The 24,088-nt window shown below is 37.6% G+C and overlaps 1 protein-coding gene across 2 annotated transcripts in view; it reads left to right on the forward strand.

Annotated features, from left to right (window-relative positions):
• LCLAT1 (lysocardiolipin acyltransferase 1) overlaps positions 1–24,088 on the forward strand; it is a 200,036-nt gene that overhangs the window by 113,351 nt on the left and 62,597 nt on the right. For both annotated transcript variants that reach the window (XM_007470879.1, XM_007470880.1), the window contains one exon: positions 4,671–4,787. In XM_007470879.1, the coding sequence (XP_007470941.1) occupies positions 4,671–4,787 (117 nt within the window). The remainder of the gene's footprint in view (positions 1–4,670; positions 4,788–24,088) is intronic.

A 24,088-nucleotide genomic window follows, 5' to 3' on the forward strand; every position in this document is an offset into this window, starting at 1 on the left:
TTGCAGTACGCGGGCCTCTCACTGTTGTGGCCTCTCCCGTGGCGGAGCACAGGCTCCGGACGCGCAGGCTCAGCGGCCGTGGCTCACAGGCCCCGCCACTCCGTGGCATGTGGGATCCTCCCGGACCAGGGCATGAACCCGGGAGAGTGTCCCCTGCATCAGCAGGCAGACTCTCAACCACTGCGCCACCAGGGAAGCCCTCAAGGAATTCTTTAAAAGATTAAAAACAAAATGCAGTCTTTCATTCTTACTAAATCAGTGGGCTTCACATCTTTTTTGAACCACAGGTCATTTCTGCAGGTGAAGCCTTCTATTGCAGTCTAGGATTTCTAAGACGGAGAGAAGAACTGCTCTGGTTGATGAATATTGTTGGGGGAGGGAGTAAGCTACAACAGGAAGTAGTTTTATAGAATCCTTCAACTCAAAAGAGCAAAATTCAAAAGCTTTAGTACCCTGGTTACTTTAAGAAAAATACAGCAGAATTTGAGAAGGACCCAGTGTATAAACGTCTGCTGTACAGGGGAAGACAGACTAAAGCAGGTTAGAACTGAAATCTAAAACTCACAAATAGTACGGAGAGATCCCTGTGAATTTGTATTCTAAATCCTCAATACTAGATCGAGGCAACTAAGAGCTACCAAGAAAGGCAACCCTTAGAACCTGAGAGGAGGACAAGTAAATGAACAATCTAATTCACTCTGTGGACATAGTAATTTATGGAACCCAGTACCCCAAAAAAGAGTGCAAGATGGAAAACACAAATTACACAACTACTTAAGTAGGTGAATGGGTGACTAAACTGTAATATGTTAATAGGGAATTAAAGTATTTTGGGAAACATTTACCATTAATACCAAGGAAGAGATCTTTGACTAATGTATGACAGATTGGAACTGAGCTAAATGAAGCATGGCAATTTTTATATACTAGTATTAGGTACTAAATTATACTTACTGTATATGTTTGATTTTTATAGTTAAAATTCTAATAGTCGTTGGGTCACAGAAGGTAATACTGAGCATAATATTGGCTGCATATTGTTTAAGCTTGAAAATATATTGTAAGTTGTAAGTTGATTGATTCCCAGAACCGAACTATCATTAGGAAATTTCAATGGACAGACAGCCATATTTACATTTTTTTAATCCTTAGAATGTATAATACTTAAATTTGAGTATTGAAATATCATCTGTTAGAGTATAGAAAGTCATTTACTGAAATGATAGATTTTGTGAATGCCAAAATGTACACTAAAGAGTGGCAACTGTGGAAGTTATTTAGTAATTGAAAGCTAATGGGATAAAAGCTCGTGGGTTGCTGTTACTTTGGTACATCAGTATTCATACATTAGACCTTCAGAGTTTATAAAGTAGATATTTAAAACTTTTCAGTCTGTATTTTCAAGTGTCTTTTTTAGGTGATGAACTTAACATCTAGTTGAATATTTTCAGGGTCCAGAGTACTTATTTTTACATAATGTAGTTGAATATTTTTAAAGTTAAAACAGTATTTACATTTTAAGGCCAACTTGCAAAAGCCAGACTATTTGCGAGATAGAGGAAATAAATAGACTGATCTTGAAGTTAAAAAAAAAATTTTTTTAAACAGTATTTTACAAGTAGTTTTGAGTTGGGATATGATTTTTTTTTTAAGTAGGCTAGCAAAATACCTTTGGTTTGAAAACGTATCTGTTAACTCAAAGGTGTTTTTAACTACCACAGTTAACTTTACAGTTGGGTTTTTAAGCCCAAAGAGAATGTTTTATAATCCTCTTTAAGTTATGAATCCAACGTGTTTGCACATTTTCAAATTAGTACGTTTAAATTAACTTTATATTCTATTTTCATATATTATTGTTGTTTATAACTTTTTTTTTTTGCTTATGCAAGTAATATATGTTATTTGGGGGAAATTTATAAACATAGAAGGGAGCACAAATATTACTCTAATCCCACTGCCCATAAAGAAGCACTATTCTAATTTTGTTCCATTGTTTTTGGGTCATTTGGTCACACGTGCACGTGTGCACACACACATACACGTATACATACACACATCCATAGGCGTATATATGTGCACACATACACATAATTTTAAAATTGGAAAACCAGAACTATACTTTTCTTTGTACTTAATATTGTATTCTCTCACATCATTAGTCAAAGTTGTCCAGAAAAACAGAACCGTGTGTGTGTGTGTGTGTGTGTGTGTGTGTGTGTGTGTGTGTGCACATGTGTGTGTAGAGAAAGGGAGAGAGGGAGAGAAAAAGAGAGAACGGGTGGGGGGGGGTGGCAAATTTATTTTAAGGAATTTAAGGATTCTGGAGGGTGGCAAGTCAGAAATATACAGGGTATGTCAACAGGCTGTGACCCCAGGGAAGAGTTGCAGTTTGAGTCCAAAGGCAGTCTGCTGGCGGAATTCTTTTTTGCTTGAGGAGATTAGTCTTTTTCTCTTGAGACCTTCAACTGATTGGATGAGGCCCACCCACATTATGCAGGATAGTCTGCTTTACTCAAAGTCTACTGATTTAAATAGTAATCTCATCAAAAAACACTTTCACAGAAACATCTAGAATAATGTTTGACCAATATCTGGGTACTTTGGCCTAGTCAGTTTGACACATAAAATTAACCATCACAGTTGGTATATTATGATTTCCTGTTTTGTTTTAAGAAAGGAAAGCTTTTCTAGGTTTTAACAAATATAATATTACATGCAATTAAACACCCTTGTATGTAAAACTTATTCATTTAATAGATATATGAGTGCCTGGAGCTTTATATACAAAAAAGTCTCTTCATGAGACTTTTCATGAAGCTTACTTTCTAATGAGGAAAAACAGATTAAAAACTAATAATAAAAATATGTCTGGTATTCATAAATGCTGTACAGAAAAGCAAGATAAGGAGAGAGAGAGAGAGGGAGAGAGAGTAATAAAAGATGGGGACATAGGGTGTTGTTTTATATAAGGTGGTTTGAGGAGGCCCCTTAAGTTCTTATTTAAGGAGAGACTAAATGAACAAAGCAGAAAATCATGCAGATGTCTGGGTAGAAGGCATTCTGGGTAGAGGGAAGAACCATTGCACATATTCTGAGGTGGGAATATGCCTGGCTGGTTTGAGAACATCCGAGCAGCCAGTAGTCTCACTGGAGTGGTAGGCGTGCTGGCATTGGAGTGTTACAGGGAGCAGGCTAACGAGATAGGAGATTGTGGTGAGAAAGTGGGGTGCTAGTCTGTCAGTCCTAATCATCACAGTCTGGGGGTGGGTAGATAAAGTGGGGATGGAGGGGAAAATCTGCATCTCTGATCTGTGATTATTTCTTACTTCCCACATTGTGCCTGTGCCTTTTAGAATTACTTCCACCGTATTCACATTCTACAACAGCTTTCAGTTTTGTCCTCAGATCCCCCAAGTCTGTGACCAGCTGGAAGGACAAACTGAAGAGGAGTTAACTGCTCTTCTTGGTGGTGTCTCTGGGATTCCCAGTCCCATGTAAGGTCCTGCCAGTTGTCTATAACATACTGTTCTGTAGTCCCATGCCCAGAATATTCCCCTCAAAGGAATGTGAGAGGAGCTTATTACTTTTCTTGTTTAGAGCTTTTACTTTTGACTTGCTGGAGATCTGTTTAATTTTTTGACTCAGTTTATAGGAGTGTTCTTTGAATATTTTAGTGTCGTGGAATCCATCTGTAGTTTTTTGAGATCTTGAGGATTCTGTGGTCTTAAATTTACTCCTCAGAAAGTAGTATTTTTACATATAGGGTTTTTCCTGGTGACTTGGAACGGTCTATAAATTTCAGGATGCCGCTGAGGATTGCAGGTTCTAACGTCTGCTGTCATCAGAAGGTATTTCATGATCTCCCCCAGCAGCTAAGGCCAAATTTCTGAACACTTTACTTTTTCCAAATATAATTGCTGAATAATGGGTTTGGTTCTTCTTGGAACTTATAAAGTTACCTCATGGAATGGAAAAAGAAGATTTTGCCAACAATTGGAACATATACTTGACTCAGTAACTATATTCAGCCAAACCATGTTCAGATGTTTGTACATGGTGTGCTAATCATGTGCCCATTCTGTCGTGGAGTGGTGTTGGTTAGTAATATTAGTGTGCTCTGTGCCTGAGTAAGGCAGATATTTCAGTTTGCACTGAAGCCCTAAATTATTGGGTTAAAAAAATGTTGATCTGATATATTTGGCAAATTGTTAGTTATTTCTTATGGATGTCTAGATCCTTATGTTTTATTTCTATTTTAGTTTTACTTTATTTCATCTTTATATTTTAGTATTTCAATTTTTATTATGTAACGACTATTTTATGAAAATTTTAGTTATTAGTATTTTATTTGTATTTCAGTTTTCATTGTATATTGACTATTTTATGAAATCTCTTAAAGAATTTTAAGGATTTGAATATGAATTTATAAACTGTTATAAAACATCTATTAATACCTTATTATAAAATTTCCAAAATTCCAATAAGTAGGTAACCCTGGGATCTTTGTTAGGGATTTACTAAAGTATTTCTGTCTTACCATTTGATTCGGTATGTTATATTAATTACAGAAACATTAACTGCCATTTTTATCCAAGAAATTCTGCACCATTTCCTTACCTCACTTATCTTCCTTTATTTTATGGCTTCTAATGGCCTATTGTTTTGTTTAGAAAATAGCACGGCTCGAAGTAATGAATTTGCTGAAAAGAATGGACTTCAGAAATATGAATATGTCTTACATCCAAGGACTACAGGCTTTACTTTTGTAGTAGACCGTCTAAGAGAAGGTAAGCACCCATCTCAAAGTGTACTTTTTTATATAAGTGGCAGAAATTGCTAAACTTCACATATAACTCTGTTGAATTTACAAAGCACTTTTTCATACTTTATCTCAAGAAATGAGATACTGTATTTTTATGCTAACTTGACCCCATGCACTAAAATGTTTTATTATGTATTCTTTAGAAATATAAAAGAATCTTTGTCAAAAACAAAACATTTTTTCTTTTTTGGAATAGACAGAAAATAATACATACAGTTAGACTATCATTCCATTTTTAAATGCTTCTCAAAGCAGCAAAACTGTCTTGAAAGTATCTTATCACTTATAATATAGTTATTTATAGCTTAAAAAATATTTTTACATTCATTATTCCACTCACTGCAACGAGTGATTCCAGTTGGTAGGAAGGCAAGTACTGCTACCTGTATTTTGTTGTTAAATAGAAGTGGCATCCAGGGTTGTTCATAAATTTTCATAGATCATGGATGGAACCTTGTTCTTCTGCTTCCTACTCTGTGGCTCACACTACCCCCTCCCCACCCCCACGTCCTCTAGAGCTGTGTCTGTTGAAGGGCATCTGGAGCCAAGGTGATTGCATTGACCATATCACACCCATTTAAATGTTTACATTTTGATATTTTTATGGAAAAAAAACCAGTTGGACATTTTGTTATAGCTGCATATGTAAATACTTATATATTCATACACACATGTATATACAAATGGATAACAGACATATGGATATATACGAAAAAGGAACTATTCAGAAACATGCTGAAGTGTTATTAATTTTACAAGAACAAGTCAAAGCCCAGAGTCACCTAGCAGAAGAAAAATCTTGTTTGCATGTTTCTGCTCTCCACTCTGATTTCTAGCAAGCCATATTGTATAAAGGTGACATCTGTGACAAATTATCACCTTCATTTGATAACTGTTATGTTGTCTTAAAACTGCTTGTGCCTAACATGAAAGGCCTTGAAACATTATATAAGAAAAGGTATAAAGTTCTTACTTCTTACCCTAATTGGCATCACTATTGTTCCCTTAGGGTTTAATGTGCTTTAAGATGTAAAGTATAACCTCATTTAGTGAACCCTGCCAAAACGAAGCATCTTTACAACTAAGTACTCATGATATAAAAGAAATGCATAGTCAATCCAAAATCACATTACTGTTAGTTCACATAGTAAACTAAAAATATTGTCCCTGTTAGTTTGGCTTGCTTTTGGAATTCGGTGGTTATAACTAACATGAAATGGAAACATGGGCTTTATGGTCATATTGTGTATGAATAGTGAGTGTCCATCTACCCATAGAAGCTCGTGGAGAACACAGTTCTTTATGCCTATGGAATAGGACGGGGGGGGTACCAAGACATTAAAACAGGGATGCTGCTGCTTTTTGTTCTTTTGTTTTTCTTCCCCAAAACATGGTACCACTTACTGTGGCATTAAATTTAGACTCTCCCTTCTCATTCAACAATATGTTTTTTATTTTCTAACAATCTGATATTTTATAGTATTTAATGATTACTTTAAAAGTATTTCTGACATCATGGAACATGCTCTTGGAACACATCTTTTGCTAATAAAGATCTGTTTAATTGCAGGCAGGATAGTTGAGAGATTATTTTATAGTGGATGAGGATATAACTACAGAGCTCTCTGTTCTGAAATCTGGAAAATATTTTAGTAGCAAACTGATTTATAACTTTGGGGAGCATGTATTACTTAGTCATCACTCAGAGTACTAGTCAACAACCACAGTATGTCATTTTTCCTGCCAGAAGTGGCAACTGATTTTTCCCCCTTCTCTGTATCAGTAAAGAAAGAAACACAGATGACTTCATTTGCTTCAACTAAAGAAAGTTAGATGACTCCATTTACTTCAGTTAGAAAAGTAGAATGGGTCCTATACACTATGATAATAATAGAAACAAGAAATATGATGACAATAATTATAATAGTAACAGCAGCTAACATTCACTGAGCATTTACTAAGTACGAGGCATTAAGCTAAGTGTTCTGTATGTGTAAGGTCAGTTAACCCTCACAACAACTGTCCTGGTAGTTACCAGTATTTAACTTGTAGAGCAAAACTGAAGCAGAAATTGAAGAATCAGCTCAAAGTTATTGGAACATGGTTTGTCTGACTGAATAACCTGTGTTCTTTCTACTGTAATGTGATGCCTCGTATATTTATAGTGTGATTTTAGTTAAAGCACCTTTGTAATAATAGTGAGCTGGATGGTTTTCTTCAAGGAAAATACTTTAAAAGAAAGAAGAGGCTAAATGGCCAGATCATAGAGGGATGGGAGTCACAAGGGAAGTGGTTATGGTCCTACCTGAGATGACAGGGAGAGCAGGCAAAGTCATCTAGTCAGAGTATCATTTTAGGAAAGAAATCTAAGACTCAGAAAGGGCCCACCCAGCACAACTTCCTGATCTTTTCTGGGATCTGCTTTTGTTTATCAATTAAGTGAAAAAGAAGGTTGCTCTTAAAACAAATGGCCATTATAAATAAATATTCCAATGGAAGCCTGGAGACCACATATTAAAACCAATTACTGAAGAAATGTATGAGGACAAGATGGCAGAGTAGAAGGACTTGAGCTCACCTCTCACTAAAACACCAAAATCATAACTAACCGCTGAACAGCCATCAACAAAAAAGACTCAGACCTACCAAAAAAGATATTCTACACCCAAAGACAAAGAAGAAGCCACAAGATGGTAGGAAGGGTGCTTTCAAGATATAATGAAATCCCATACCTACCAGGTGGGTGACCCACAAGCTGGAAAATAATTATATCACAGAGGTTCTCCCACAGGAGTGAGAGATGGGAGCCCTATGTCAGGCTCCCCAGCCTGGGGTATGGCATCAGGAGGAGGAGCCCCCGGAGCATTTGGCTTTGAAGGCCTGCGGGGCTTGAGTGCAGGAGCTCCACAGGACTGGAGGAAACAGAGACTCCACTCTTTGAGGGCATACACAAGGTTTCACATGCACAGGGACCAGGGCAAAGCGGTGACTCCATAAGTGCCTGGGCCAGACCTACCTGTGGGTCTTCAAAGGTCTCCTGGGGAGACGGGGGGTTGGCTGTGGCTCACTGTGGGCAAGGACACTGATGGTGGATGCCCCAGGGAATACTCATCAGCATGAGTTCTCCTGGAGATTGCCATTTTGGCACTGAGACCTGCCCCCACCCAACAGCCTGCAAGCTCCGGTGATTGGATGCCACAGGCCAAACAACCAACAGGGTGAGCCCCACCCATCAGGAGACAGGCTGCCTAAAGTTGTCCTGAGCCAACAGCCACCTGTAAACATACCCCTTGACACGGCCCTGCCCTCCAGAGGGACAAGACCCAGCTCTACACACCAGGAAAGTGTGCACAAGCCCCTGGACTAACCTCACTCACCAGGGGCAGAAACCAGAACCAAGAAGAATTACAGTCCTGCAGCCTGAGGAGTGGAGACCACAAACACAGAAAAGTTAGACAGAATGAGGTGGCAGAGAAATATGTTCCAGACAAAAGACTAAGATAAAACCCAAGAAGAACAACCAAGTGAAGTGGAGATAGGCAATCTACCTGACAAAGAATTCAGCGTAATGATAGTAAAGAGGATCTGAGATCTCAGAAAAAAAGAATGGAGGCACAGCACACAGAGGATACAAAAATGTTTAATAAAGAGCTAGAAGCTTTAAAGAACAGAGGTGAACAATATAATAACTGAAATAAAAGATACACTAGACAGAATCAATAGCAGAATAAATGAGGCAGAAAAATGAATAAGTGAGCTGGAGGACAGATTGGTGGAAACCACTGCTGTGGAACAGAATAAAGAAAAAAGAATGAAAAGAAATGAGGACAGTCTCAGAGACCTCTGGGACAACATTAAACACATCAACATTCACATTATAAGGGTCCCAGAGGAGAAAAGAGAGAGAAAGGGCCTGAGAAAATATTTGAAGAGATAACAGCTGAAAACTTACCTAACATGGGAAAGGAAACAGTCACCCGAGTCCAGGAAGCACAGAGAGCGCATACAGGATAAACCCAAGGAGGAACATGCCAAGACTCATAGTAATCAAACTGACAAAAATTAAAGACAAAGAAAAAATATTAAAAGCAACAAGAGGGCTTCCCTGGTGGCGCAGTGGTTGGGGGTTCGCCTGCCGATGCAGGGGACGCGGGTTCGTGCCCCGGTCCGGGAGGATCCCACATGCCGCGGGGCGGCTGAGCCCGTGGGCCATGGCTGCTGAGCATGCGCGTCCGGAGCCTGTGCTCCGCAAACGGGAGAGGCCACGGCAGTGAGAGGCCCACGTACCGCAAAAAAAAAAAAAAAAGCAACAAGAGAAAAGCAATAAATAACATACAAGGGAACTGCCATAAGGTTATCAACTGATTTTTTAGCAGAAACTCTGCAGGCCAGAAGGGAGTGGTATGATATATAATATTTTAAGTGATGAAAGGGAAGAACCTACAACCAAGAATACGCTACTCAGCAAGGCTGTCATTCAGATTTGACAGAGAAATCAAAAGCTTTACAAACAAGCAAAAGCTAAGCGAATTCAGCACCACCAGACCAACTTTGCGGCAAATGCTAAAGGAACCTCTCTAGCTGGAAAAGAAAAGGCCACAATTACAAACAAAATTACAAATGAGAAAGCTCACCGGTAAAGGCAAACATACAGTAAAGGTAGGAAATCATCCACACACAAATATGATATCAAAACCAGCAACTGTGAGAAAAGGAGAGTATAAGTGCAGGATGTTGGAAATGTATTTGAAATTAAGAGGCCAGTAGCTTAAAATTTAATCATGTGTGTGTATATACACACACACACATATATATGTGTGTGTGTGTGTGTGTGTATATATATATATACACACACATATATATGTGTGTGTATATATATATATACACATATATGTGTGTGTGTGTGTGTGTGTATGTAGAGAGAGAGAGAGACAGAGAGACAGAGAGAGAGAGAGAGAGAGAGAGACTGCTATATCAAAACCTCATGGGAGCCGCAAACCAAAAATCTATAATAGATACACACACAAGAAAGAAAAAGCACCCAAAGACAACACTAAAGATAGTCATCAAATCACAAAAGCAGAAAACAAAAGAGGAAGGGAAGAAAAACCACCCCCCAAAAAAAGAAAACAAATCCAGAACAATTAACAAGATGGCATTAAGAACATACATATCGATAATTACCTTAAATGTAAATGGATTAAATCCTCCAACCAAAAGACATAGTCTGGCTGAATGGATACAAAAACAAGACCCATATATATGCTGTCCACAAGAGACCTGCTTTAGATCTAGGGACACATACAGATTGAAAGTGAGGGGATGGAAAAAGGTATTCCATGCAAGTGGAAATCAAATGAAAGCTGGAGTAGCAATACTCATATCAGATAAAACAGACTTTAAAATAAAGACTGTTAAACGAGACAAGGAAGGACACTACATAATGAACAAGGGATCAATCCGAGAAGAAGATATAACAATTGTAAGTATATATGCACCCAACATAGGAGTACCTCGGTATGTAAGGCAGATACTAACAGCCATAAAAGGAGAAATCAACAGTAACACAATAATAGTGGGGGACTTTAACACCCGACTTACATCAAGGGACAGATCAGACAGAAAATCAGTAAGAAAATGGGCCTTAAGTGATACATTAGACCAGATGGACTTAATTGATACAAATTAACTTATTTACAAAACAGAAGAAGACTCACAGACTTCAAAAGCCCACTTATGGTTACCAAAGGGGAAAGGTGGGGTGGGGGAGGGATAAGTTAGGAGGGTGGGATTAACACATACACACTACTATATATAAAATAGATAATTAACAAGGACCTACTATATAGCACAGGGAACTCTACTCAATAATGTGTAACAACCTATACGGGAAAAGAACCTAAAAAAGAATGGATATACGTATCCATTGGATATGTATATCCAAAGAATGGATATATGTATAACTGAATCACCTTGCTCTACACTTGAAGCTAACACAACATTGTAAATGAACGAAACTCTAATATAAAATAAAAATTAAATTTAAAAAACCCAATTATCATTAGGTAACATCTTTATTGCTCACTCATTCCTGTAACTGAATTCACTATTTCTGATATTAATAGCACAAGTTCAGGCAGATGAGAAATTCAAGACATCAAGAAGTTAAGGATAAGAAGTCCTAACAGGAAGCGCTGAATAAGAGAAAATGCAAAACAAAGAAAGTAGTTTCTGAGCGTCTCTTTAGAATTTATTTCACCAAGATTAAGAACATTTAGAAAACACACGCTTAACCTGAAATATAACACCCATTATATAACATTATACAGATGTGTTGTTCTTGTAATAATAATGGTAAAAAGTTTTCCCTGAGTACCTTGATTTCCATCATTTTTGTACTTGCTCTTATACATTTACTAGATCATAACCTTCTTAAGGGTATGGATTGTCCTGCCCATAATGAAGACTAAATCAGTATTAGTTGAGGGTAATATTTTCTTTCGTCTGAAAAGATAAGCACAGTGTCCTTACCATCTTCCCAGAGCAATGTATATTACACTGATCAGTATCTGTCATGGAAGATTTATTTCATATGTACCTCTAATCACAGGACATTTCAATATGTGATTATATAACCTTTTTCAGTACTAAGATTAACCCAAACCCAAAAGGAAGTTGCTAACTTAGAGAAAAGAAGGTTTTACATGAGAAAGTGTTTTGGTTTTGATTTTTACTTATATAGCTTTAAGAAATCTATCACACAATTTAAAAATTTTAACTTAATGCCCCCAAATTTAGTTATAGTCATTATCGTCTCTGCTGCTGTATTATTTTTAACAGTAGTAGCTTTATTCTTCTTTGATTTTAAACAAGTAATGATTTGGTCCAACCATTATCTGGTTCTGTTATATGCTTTGTAAGCCAGTTACTGAATTGTAACCATGCAATAATTACCTTCACCATTAGGTGGCACAAGTGTGCACATTTGAGATAACTTGAAATTAGGTTAAAGTAGTGGGGAGTGAGGGGTCAAACACTCCGTGGAATATGACCTTGCCTTCCAGAAGTTTATCATCTTCCTGGATAGATAAGAATAGTACTCATGGAAATATCTAAAAAATAATATGACAGTATAATTACATGCCAAGTTTTGTGGTACACAGTGTAAAATATTATACTTAATTACATTACACAATCACAGGTGTGTTCAGTAAAGAGAGATCATGTAGTGTTGAAATACTCAGGTAAGGCTTCTTCAAGAAGCTGAAAAATCATAGTAAGTCCACAGACACCCCAAAACACACCACCAGACGTGGACCTGCCCACTAGAGAGACAAGATCTAGCCGCATACACCACAACACAGCCACTAGTCCCCTCCACCAGGAAGCCTACACAACCCACTGAACCAACCTTAGCCACTGGAGACAGACATCAAAAACAACGGGAGCTACAAACTTGCAGCCTGCAAAAAAGGGAACCCAATCACAGTAAGATAAGCAAAATGAGAAGACAGAAAAACACACAGCAGATGAAGGAGCAAGATAAAAAGGCACCAGACCTAACAAATGAAGAGGAAATAGGCAGTCTACCTGAAAAAGAGTTCAGAATAATGATAGTAAAGATGATCCAAAATCTTGGAAATAGAATGGACAAAATGCAAGAAACAGTTAACAAGGACCTAGAAGAAATAAAGATGAAACAGACAATGATGAACAACACAATAAATGAAATGAAAAATACTCTAGATGGGATCAATAGCAGAATAAATGAGGCAGAAGAACGGATAAGTGACCTGGAAGATAAAATAGTGGAAATAACTACTGCAGAGCAGAATAAAGAAAAAAGAATGAAAAGAACTGAGGACAGTCTCAGAGACCTCTGGGACAACATTAAACGCACCAACATTCGAATTATAGGGGTTCCAGAAGAAGAAGAGAAAAAGAAAGGGACTGAGAAAATATTTGAAGAGATTATAGTTGAAAACTTCCCTAATATGGGAAAGGAAATAGTTAATCAAGTCCAGGAAGCACAGAGAGTCCCATACAGGATAAATTCAAGGAGAAATACGCCAAGACACATATTAATCAAACTGTCAAAAACTAAATACAAAGAAAGCATATTAAAAGCAGCAAGGGAAAAACAACAAATAACACACAAGGGAATCCCCATAAGGTTAACAGCTGATCTCTCAGCAGAAACTCTACAAGCCAGAAGGGAGTGGCAGGACATACTGAAAGTGATGAAGGAGAAAAACCTGCAACCAAGATTACTCTACCCAGCAAGGATCTCATTCAGATTTGATGGAGAAATTAAAACCTTTACAGACAAGCAAAAGCTGAGAGAGTTCAGCACCACCAAACCAGCTTTACAACAAATGCTAAAGGAACTTCTCTAGACAAAAACACAAGAGAAGGAAAAGTCCTATAATAACGAACCCAAAACAATTTAGAAAATGGGAATAGGAACATACATATCGATAATTACCTTAAATGTAAATGGACTAAATGCTCCCACCAAAAGACACAGATTGGCTGAATGGATACAAAAACAAGACCCATATATATGCTGTCTACAAGAGACCCACTTCAGACCTAGAGACACATACAGACTGAAAGTAAGGGGATGGAAAAAGATATTCCATGCAAATGGAAACCAAAAGAAAGCTGGAGTAGCAATTCTCATATCAGACAAAATAGACTTTAAAATAAGGACTATCAGAAGAGACAAAGAAGGACACTACATAATGATTAAGGGATCGATCCAAGAAGAAGATATAATGATTGTAAATATTTATGCACCCAACGTAGAAGCACCTCAATACATAAGGCAAATACTAACAGCCATAAAAGGGGAAATTGACAGTAACACATTCATAGTAGGGGACTTTAACACCCCACTTTCACCAATGGACAGATCATCCAAAATGAAAATAAATAAGGAAACCCAAGCTTTAAATGATACATTAAACAAGATGGACTTAATTGATATTTATAGGACATTCCATCCAAAAACAACAGAATACACATTTTTCTCAAGTGCTCATGGAACATTCTCCAGGATAGATCATATCTTGGGTCACAAATCAAGCCTTGGTAAATTTAAGAAAATTGAAATTGTATCAAGTATCTTTTCCGACCACAACGCTATGAGACTAGATATCAATTACAGGAAAAGATCTGTAAAAAATACAAACACATGGAGGCTAAACAATACACTACTTAATAACAAAGTGATCACTGAAGAAATCAGAGGAAATCAAAAAATACCTAGAAACAAATGAGAATGGAGACACGACGACCCAAAACCTATGGGATACAGGAAAACCAGTTCTAAGAGGGAAGTTTATAGCGATACAATCCTACCTTAAGAAACAGGAAACATCTCGAATAAACAACCTAACCTTGCACCTCAAGCAATTAGAGAAAGAAGAACAAAAAAACCCCTAAGTTAGCAGAAGGAAAGAAATCATTAAAATCAGATCAGAAATAAATGAAAAAGAAATGAAGGAAACGATAGCAAAGATCAGTAAAACTAAAAGCTGGTTGAGAAGATAAATAAAATTGATAAACCATTAGCCAGACTCATCACAAAAAAAAGGTAGAAGACTCAAATCAATAGAATCAGAAACGAAAAAGGAGAAGTAACACCTGACACTGCAGAAATACAAAGGATCATGAGAGACTGCTACCAGCAACTCTATGCCAATAAAATGGACAACCTGGAAGAAATGGACAAATTCTTAGAAATGCACAAACTACCAAGACTGAATCAGGAAGAAATAGAATATATGAATAGACCAATCACAAGCACTGAAATTGAAACTATGATTAAAAATCTTCCAACAAACAAAAGACCACGACCAGATGTCTTCACAGGCGAATTCTATCAAACATTTAGAGAAGAGCTGACACCTATCCTTCTCAAACTCTTCCACAATATAGCAGAGGGAGGAACACTCCCAAACTCATTCTATGAGGCCACCATCACCTTGATACCAAAACGAGACAAGGATGTCACAAAGAAAGAAAACTACAGGCCAATATCACTGATGAACATAGATGCAAAAATCCTCAACAAAATACTAGCAAACAGAATCCAACAGCACAGTAAGAGGATCATACACCATGATCAAGTGGTGTTTATTCCAGGAATGCAAGGATTCTTCAGTATATGCAAATCAATCAATCAATGTGATTAACCATATTAACAAATTGAAGAAGAAAAACCCTATGATCATCTCAATAGATGCAGAGAAAGCTTTGGACAAAATTCAACACCAGTTTATGATAAAAACCCTGCAGAAAGTAGGCGTAGAGGGAACTTTCCTCAACATAATAAAGGCCATATATGGCAAACCCACAGCCAGCATCGTACTCAATGGTGAAAAACTGAAAGCATTTGTACTAAGATCAGGAACAAGACAAGGTTGCCCACTCTCACCACTCTTTTTCAACATAGTCTTGGAAGTTTTAGCCACAGCAATCAGAAAAGAAAAGGTAATAAAAGGAATCCAAATCGGAAAAGACCAAGTAAAGCTGTCACTGTTTGCAGATGACATGATACTATACATAGAGAATCCTAAAGATGCTACCAGAAAACTACTAGAGCTAATCAATGAATTTGGTAAAGTAGCAGGATACAAAATTAATGCACAGAAACCTCTTGCATTCCTATACACTAAGGATGAAAAATCTGAAAGTGAAATCAAGAAAACACTCCCACTTACCACTGCAACAAAAAGAATAAAATATCTAGGAATAAACCTACCTAAGGAGACAAAAGATCTGTATGCAGAAAATAAGACACTGATGAGAGAAATTAAAGATGATACAAATAGATGGAGAGATATACCATGTTCTTGAGTTGGAAGAATCAACATTATGAAAATGACTCTACTACCCAAAGCAATCTACAGATCCAATGCAATCCCTATCAGACTACCACTGGCATTTTTCACAGAACTAGAACAAAGAATTTCACAATTTGTATGGAAACACAAAAGAACCCGAATAGCCAAAGCAATCTTGAGAACGAAAAACAGAGCTGGAGGAATCAGGCTCCCTGACTTCACACTATACTACAAAGCTACAGTAATCAAGACATTATGGTACTGGCACAAAAACAGAAAGATAGATCAATGGAACAGGATAGAAAGCCCAGAGATAAAGCCACGGACATATGGTCACCTTATCTTTGATAAAGGAGGCAGGAATGTACAGTGGAGAAAGGACAGCCTCTTCAGTAAGTGGTGCTGGGAAAACTGGACAGGTACATGTAAAAGTTTGAGATTAGATCAGTCCCTAACACCATACACAAAAATAAGCTCAAAATGGATTAAAGACCTAATTGTAAGGCCACACACTATCAAACTCTTAGAGGAAAACACAGGCAGAACACTCTATGACATAAATCACAGCAAGATCCTTTTTGACCCACCTCCTAGAGTAATGGAGATAAAAACAAAAATAAACAAATGGGACCTAATGAAACTTCAAAGCTTTTGCACAGCAAAGGAAACCATAAACAAGACCAAAAGACAGCCCTCAGAATGGGAGAAAATATTTGCAAATGAATCAACTGACAAAGGATTAATCTCTAAAATTTACAGGCAGCTCATGCAGCTCAATAACAAAAAAATAAACAACCCAATCCAAAAATGGGCAGAAGACCTAAATAGACATTTCTCCAAAGAAGATATACAGACTGCCAACAAACACATGAAAGAATGCTCAACATCATTAATCATTAGAGAAATGCAAATCAAAACTACAATGAGATATCATCTCACACCAGTCAGAATGGCCATCATCAAAAAATCTAGAAACAATAAATGCTGGAGAGGGTGTGGAGAAAAGGGAACACTCTTGCACTGCTGGTGGGAATGTGAATTGGTTCAGCCACTATGGAGAACAGTATGGAGGTTCCTTAAAAAACTACAAATAGAACTACCATATGACCCAGCAATCCCACTACTAGGTATATACCCTGAGGAAACCAGAATTCAGAAAGAGTCATGTACCAAAATGTTCATTGCAGCTCTATTTACAATAGCCCGGAGATGGAAACAACCTAAGTGCCCGTCGTCGGATGAATGGATAAAGAAGATGTGGCACATATATACAATGGAATATTACTCAGCCATAAAAAGAAACGAAATTGAGCTATTTGTAATGAGGTGGATAGATCTAGAGTCTGTCATACAGAGTGAAGTAAGTCAGAAAGAGAAGGACAAATACCGTATGCTAACACATATATATGGAATTTAAGAAAAAAAAATGTTATGAAGAACCTAGGGGTAAAACAGGAATAAAGACAGAGACCTACTGGAGAACAGACTTGAGGATATGGGGAGGGGGAAGGGTGAGGTGTGTTAGGGCGAGAGAGAGACATGGACATATATATACTAACAAACGTAAGGTAGATAGCCAGTGGGAAGCAGCCGCATGGCACAGGGAAACCGGCTCGGTTCTTTGTGGCTGTCTGGAGGGGATGGGAACATATGTATATGTATAACTGATTCACTTTGTTATAAAGCAGAAACTAACACACCATTGTAAAGCAATTATACTCCAATAAAGATGTAAAAAAAAAGAAGCTGAATTTCCCTTGGACCTTAGAGACTACATGTAATTTGGATAGGCAGGACAAATAAGGACGGCTGAGAACAGGAAAGGAAGAGTACAAGAAAGGGCACAGTGTTTGGTCAGCTAGGCAAATCCAGTCTGAGTGAGCTGAAGGCCTGGCTGTAAAGTAACAGACAATATTTAAGAAGGTTGTGTGACGCCATTATTGTTGAAGAACTTAATTCCTACCCCCAAAGAGTCATGTTTTTATTTTTTCCATTTCTAGATCAAGTCACTCAAGCAAACAGCTCACTTGGGACAGATCTTGCCATTGTGTTCAGTTAAGAAAGTCATGACAGCCTTAATGAAAAATGATAGAAGCCCTATATTCTGTCCAGAAAAACAACCATCTAACGTTTATCAAGTACCTGCCTTGTGCCAGGCACTGAACTGTTCACATGTTGCTACCCATGCAGTAGAATTACCCAGGGAGCTTTTAAAAACGTAGATACTCGGGTCCAGGCTCAGACCTGCTGAATCAAAGTCTGGTGGTGGCTCCTGGGCTCATAGCTACCCCGCTAGCTACTTTCTTACAGATCACTGAGTTCTCATAACTGTGCTAGGTGGTGGTTTGCCCTGTGCTACACCCGAGGAAACTGGCTCAGTTAACAGCTTGTCCAGGGTCACACAGCTGCTGAGTGAAGGTACCATGATCTATACTCAGGTCTCTTTGATGCCAAAGCCCATGTTCTTCCTGCTATGTAAGAAGTTAGCGGTTTTTCTATTCCAGATGCTACAAAAATGCCATCTTTGTAGGGGTTTTTTTCTCTTACCTAGATCTCTCCCTGGTATCCTTGGCTGTACTGTGTGTTTTGTTTAAATGGAAAAATAAATCAAGATTTCCTTTTTGTAAGCATCTCTCTTTTTTTTTTCCCGGGTTCCTATATTTACCAGTTCTTCCTTTATTTCTGTAATCCTTAAAACAAAACTCAAACTATCTGTCCTTTCAAATTGTGGTTCTATCTTTTCTTTCTTTTTGCCAACAACTCTCAAACTAGCCTGATGACTTTTCTCAATATTAGCTCTCTTCCTATTAAAAAAAAGTTTTTATTTAAAAAAAAAAGTTGGAAAATTAATTACAAAGAAGAAAATGGCACCCATAGTCTCGTCAGGCACTTCTCAAATATCCAGTGCCTTTTGAGTCTTGTGTTTTTCCATGTTTTATTTTAAAAATTGGATCAAATTCTGTTTTGTTTTGTAAAAATTTTTTCCCCAACTTACTATAATGTGCATTTTTCACCATCCTTACATAATTTTTTATGATGCGTTAATGTATGCATGGTGCTTCGTCAGATAGAGGTGCCACTATTTATTTAATTAGGCCTCTATTATTAAAAATTAAAATAGTTTCCAGCTTTCCGCTCTTATAAATAATGCCAAAGTATGTGTAAATCTCTATTTCCCTAGGACATATTTGCAAATCTAATTACTGAGTCCAGGGTATATATTTTAAAGTTTTAAAAAAATGTTAGTCTTATGCCCTGCCCCATTTCATTTGGTCACCAAATTCTATGATATTGCCTTGGAAGCATCTCTTAGAGAAACTTCCTTTATTTCTGCAGTGGCCCCATTCGATGGAATCCCATTACTTCTCCTTTTCACGCTTCCTTGCTTTCTCACTGGAGTGCCTCTTGTTTCTTCTTTGCTAATCCATATTGCACACAGCTAACAGTCAGTCTTCATAAAGTACCACTCTAATGTAATTGTGTGTATGTTTATTTGTTCAGAAAATGCTTCTCGGGCACATATGTTATTTGACTTGCTGAGATATTGCCAGTACCAAGACACACCCAATTCCCTTGAGTATCATCAAGTTTAGGAAATATTAAAATGCATTATCATAAGAGATACAAATAGAAAGTAACTTAAGCACATAAAGAAAGGCTAGTCTTTTTTTACTTAAAGTGACACTGAACAGGTGGCACATGAGCTGAGAATTAAAGAATAATAAGGCATTTTCCAGGGAGAAAAGACATTTAAATATGTGCATTACTTCCGTATTCCTTGGTGAAGACTTTATAACATGGTTCCAATCTACGTTTTAAATCTTACCACTAATGCAGTATGAGCCAACCTATTTGAATTAATGGACTATTCCTGACTGTGCCTTATGCTTTCTGAATTTTGCCTCTGGTTATATCTGTCCAGGCTAAAACCTGCAAGGCTTTGCTCTTTTATCTCCAAATGCTGTTTTTCCTTTAATGATCTTCTTCTAAGAGTCCATTCTCATTTCCCCCAGCTGGCAGACATCTGGACTGAATATCTTTTTCTTCTCTAATAGGACTTAGCACAGATCTTATATTAATAGCCATTTTAATATATTTTACCTCTTACCTTCCTATAAGGACAGCAACAGCCATGTCACCTAAGCCATTAAGAACAAAGATTTTATTTCTAAATCTAATGAATACCTTTCCATTCTTACTTATTTTCCTCTTAGCAACATTTGGCACTGTTGATTCTTCTTGAAATATGCTCTCCCTTTGGCTTGTCATTTTTTCTCCTACTTCTCTGGCCACTTCTCAAGACTTTTTTTTGCAGGTTCTTCAGTCCTCTCTATGTTCCTCGTAAGACTCTCCCAGGCTCCTTTGTTCTCTCACTCCACACATTCTCCCTGGGACATGTCATTCAGGTTGGTGGCTCAAATGATCATCCATGTGCTCATGACTCCTAGTTCTAAACCCTTGGTCCAAAAGCCCTTTCTTACTTCAGAGCCATACATGTGATTTTTGCCACTTGGAGGTTCTGCAGGCACTTCAGCATGTTCAGAATTGAATTTGTCATTCCCCCTAAATTGCTTTTCCTCCTATATTCCTCACACCACAGAGTCATTACCATCATTATCAATCGAGCCTTCTTCTAAATGAATGTGACAGCACACTAAATTAGGCACTCAGGCCCTGGAGTCAAAAGACCTGGGTTAGAATCCTGGCTTCACTAGGACTGGGAGTGTGGCTGGTTAGATTCCTTTCCCTCATTAAACCTCATTTTCATCTTCTGTAAACTAGGAGTAATAATAGTGCTTACTTTCTATGATTTTATAGGACTCTTCTGAGGATTCAGTATAGTCAGGCACAGAAAGCACTTAGCACAGGGCCTGGAAAATAGCAAGCACTCAATAAATGTTACAGTGCAAATCTGATTGTGTCAGCACCCGGCAAACCCTTCTGGGTTTCACAATGCTCCAAGGTTAAATCTACTTCTTTAACATGATTTGCCAGGCCCTCTGTGCCCTGGTCCCTGCTTACCTCTCTGGCCTATCTGCTGTCTCCTTAGTTACACCATTTGTCCCAGACATACTGAACTGCTTTCCTTGCCCAGAGTGTACTGTACTCTGAGCCTTCCCCACTATAGCAGAACTTCTCCTACTCAGCCTGGAGGTCACAGCTTAGATAATAGTTCATTTGGGAAGCCTTCCCAGCTCTCTTCGTCTTCTGTGTTCCCTATGTGAATGCTTTTCCTACTATATTTGCCCTATATAAATGTTTTTCCTATGGTATTATCACTTGTTTAATTATCCATTTTGTCCATAACTCTCAGTTTCCTGACCATAAGCATCAAGTCAGGTCCACTGACAGTTTTTATCCTAGCCTTCAGCAGAGACCTGGCATATAAAAGATGCTCTTTAAGTTTTTTGAACCAATCAGTTGCTTGATTGCTGTAATTTTATACCCTGCTATGTTCCAATAAAGATTTAAAGTGGCAAACATAAATAGGTATGTACAATAACAGCAGCACCACGACATAAGAAAAAAAAAAATTAAGGTAAAGGGACAACAAAGGGATGAATTTAATAGACAGGTTATATGTTACAAGGTTATTGTATACATAAGACATATGACATAAGCTCTATATTCCTATAAAATATAGGTCTATAAATTGGTCCTGAGCTTTCTGGCACCTTCTATATAAGGGAACTGAATGGTATCATTGACAAGGGCCATAAGATTAAAGCAAACCACATGCTCGGAAAAAGCATGACCATTTCTGAAGGACTTGAGAGAAAGATCTTTGGTTCCTCACAGAGGACATTGTGCACTGTCGTGCCCAGCAGCCTCACAGCATCTTTAATGTTAACTATTCCACGTAGCCTCAGAGCGCTTGCCCACATGGGCTAATGGCAGAAGGAGAAAGAGTAGTTCAGTGAAAACAGCCTCATAAGAGCTCAAAACATTGTCTTAACTCTAAAGGTATGGAGAGACTGCATGTCCTTCATTCTCCACAAATGGTATTTTACTCACTGAGCTTTGGATGAGAATTGGTTTGTACAGATTTTGGTTACTCTTCATAAAGCATCTGTTGTGCAGATATTTTGTATCACGAGTTAAAGTACAGGTCCAAGGGCTTTACTCATAGGTGGAAACGGGTATAGGCTTCTCTTAGGGAAGTTGAGCCTGCTGAGATTTTGCTCAGGAACTAAAGGTGACTTTACCTCTGAACTGAGGGTGGCCAGTGTGGCCTGCAGAAAACAATTGAGATTCATGTGTTTTTGTTTGCAGTACTTAACAGAATGGTGCCTTGCGCATGGTCAACAGACCACTGCCCAAAGCTCAGCCCCTGTCTCTGTGGCCTTTCTCACCTTGTTTCTGGCTGTAACTCCATGTCCTCTGTTCTAGCCAGGTCGAACATGCTTTTCTCATGCTATTCCTTTCCCTGAACTGTTCCCAGTCATCTGGGTAGCTCCTGTTGGTCCTTCAAGACAGTTCAAATGCCTTTTACATTTCAGACAATCTCCTGACCAGGTTCTTAGGGTTCTTTCTTCTTACTCTCGTCATACTCCATGCGTTTGTCAATCACTTTTTTCATATTTTCTGTAACCAGTGATTTTTTTTTTTTTCCTTTTTTGGTCCATCTCTCACACGGACTCTGAGCTCCTTTAGGGTAGATACTGTGTTTTGTTGATTTTTATAGCTGAGGTCCTAGTGTCATGAGTATTACAGGTACTCAGTGTAGATTTGTACAAATTTTTGTAGCTGCTGTTTTCAGCATCTCACACACATGCACTTGTTATTAGTAATGCCCCCTACCACCTTCAGTATCCACTGTAGGATACATGTAAGGCTGATTTTTTTCCCCCCCAGATTATCTATACTATTAGGAGGGACATACGGAAGCATATTATTTGCAACTTACATGAACAAGCTCCTGGCATTTGATCATGTAAAAATCAGTATGGAATTGTGGTTCTTAAATGTTTCCCGGTTTATTAGTATTTCTACTCAGCGAGTTTCAGCTTCTGAGATAGTCCTGAGAAGACAGTCATTGCAGCCTTGTGCTTCTCTGTACCACTTGACTTCAGTAGGAGAAAAATCTTGTTCTGGGGGTATGTACTATTTCTCTAACACCGGCCAGCTATAATAAATGCCGACTAGTGTGAAAGGTGAGCCTCAGTGATGAGTTCATGTCTTATGGCACCATTAATAAAAATTCTCAAAATATATATTCGCCAATTGGTGAGATTACCATTTTCACAAATGAGTGAAAATTATATACAAGTTGTATTTTACTCATTCAAAATGCCTAAGTATTGATACTCTGTTACAATGTTTATATTATTTTCTTAAGAGTAGTACGCTGAAAAATGCTGATAACTGTTGGCACTTACAAAATATGTTTATTTTAAAATTTAGAATTGTGGAAGAAGCTTTGTAAGTAAAATTTGTGGAATTGTCTTTGAGTGATAACTTTCTGTAGGCTGTATACTGACTGTAAAGAATATTGTTACATACATTAAACTCTTCTTTCAGTTTTTCCCTCTGAAAGCACTAGTGAGACAGCTGAAGCAACAGCAGAGAATGCTGGCAGCTCTGCCATAATGGTGTTATCTCACCGAGTGGCAGCTAAGCACTAAATCTTTATGTCCTTATAATGTTGTTTTGAAAGCAAAATAAGAGTTTCAGTGCATATGCACAACGTATGTAACAATATTATACTTCAGCTTCCTGTTCATATGAAAATCAAAGTTTATTCTCACCAAAGCTGAGAATGTTGGCCTGAATCTAACTGCTGTGGACACTTTAATCCAGAAATTCATCTGAACAGGAAATTATGCCTGCCTTTTTGTTTTATACAGTATATAATTTCATTGTGGATGTATCATTTTTCTTTTCTGGGCTTGTCCAAAAAGCCTTAAAGCTTTAACTTGTTTCTCCTTTTTTCTGAGCATGTGTCCCATTTCCATATTTTTAAAGGTTATGCCCTTTCTCTTTTAGCTTTATAGATTTTTTTCTTATTCAAAATAGTTTTTCTATATTTTTTCCAGTTGCTAGGACCTTTTCTCGTTTTGATTTTGTTTTTAAATAAATTGATGTTTGAGTATTGCAAAGGTATTGTTAAAACAATACTGACCTTGCTGGTGTGCGTGAGTGTGTGCTTATGCGTGTGCACATGCAAACCAAGTTCATGTGCCCTCACTTTTTAAAAATAGATTCTGATCAGAAATCAGTGCCACAGGAACATGCAACTAAATGTAGACGTTATTTGCTTATTAATGTTGAAAATTATCTGAATAGCTTTCTCAATGAATTTTTTCCATTTTATTTTGCATAATTATATTTTATATAAAATAATTATATTTACATTTACTATTATATATTTTATAATATAAGCATCCCTGTATTTATCATTTGATTTCTAAGAGCG

This window comes from Lipotes vexillifer, unplaced genomic scaffold (assembly GCF_000442215.2).
Source record: "Lipotes vexillifer unplaced genomic scaffold, Lipotes_vexillifer_v1.1 scaffold717, whole genome shotgun sequence".
In the NCBI taxonomy this organism is placed as follows: Eukaryota; Metazoa; Chordata; class Mammalia; order Artiodactyla; family Lipotidae; genus Lipotes; species Lipotes vexillifer.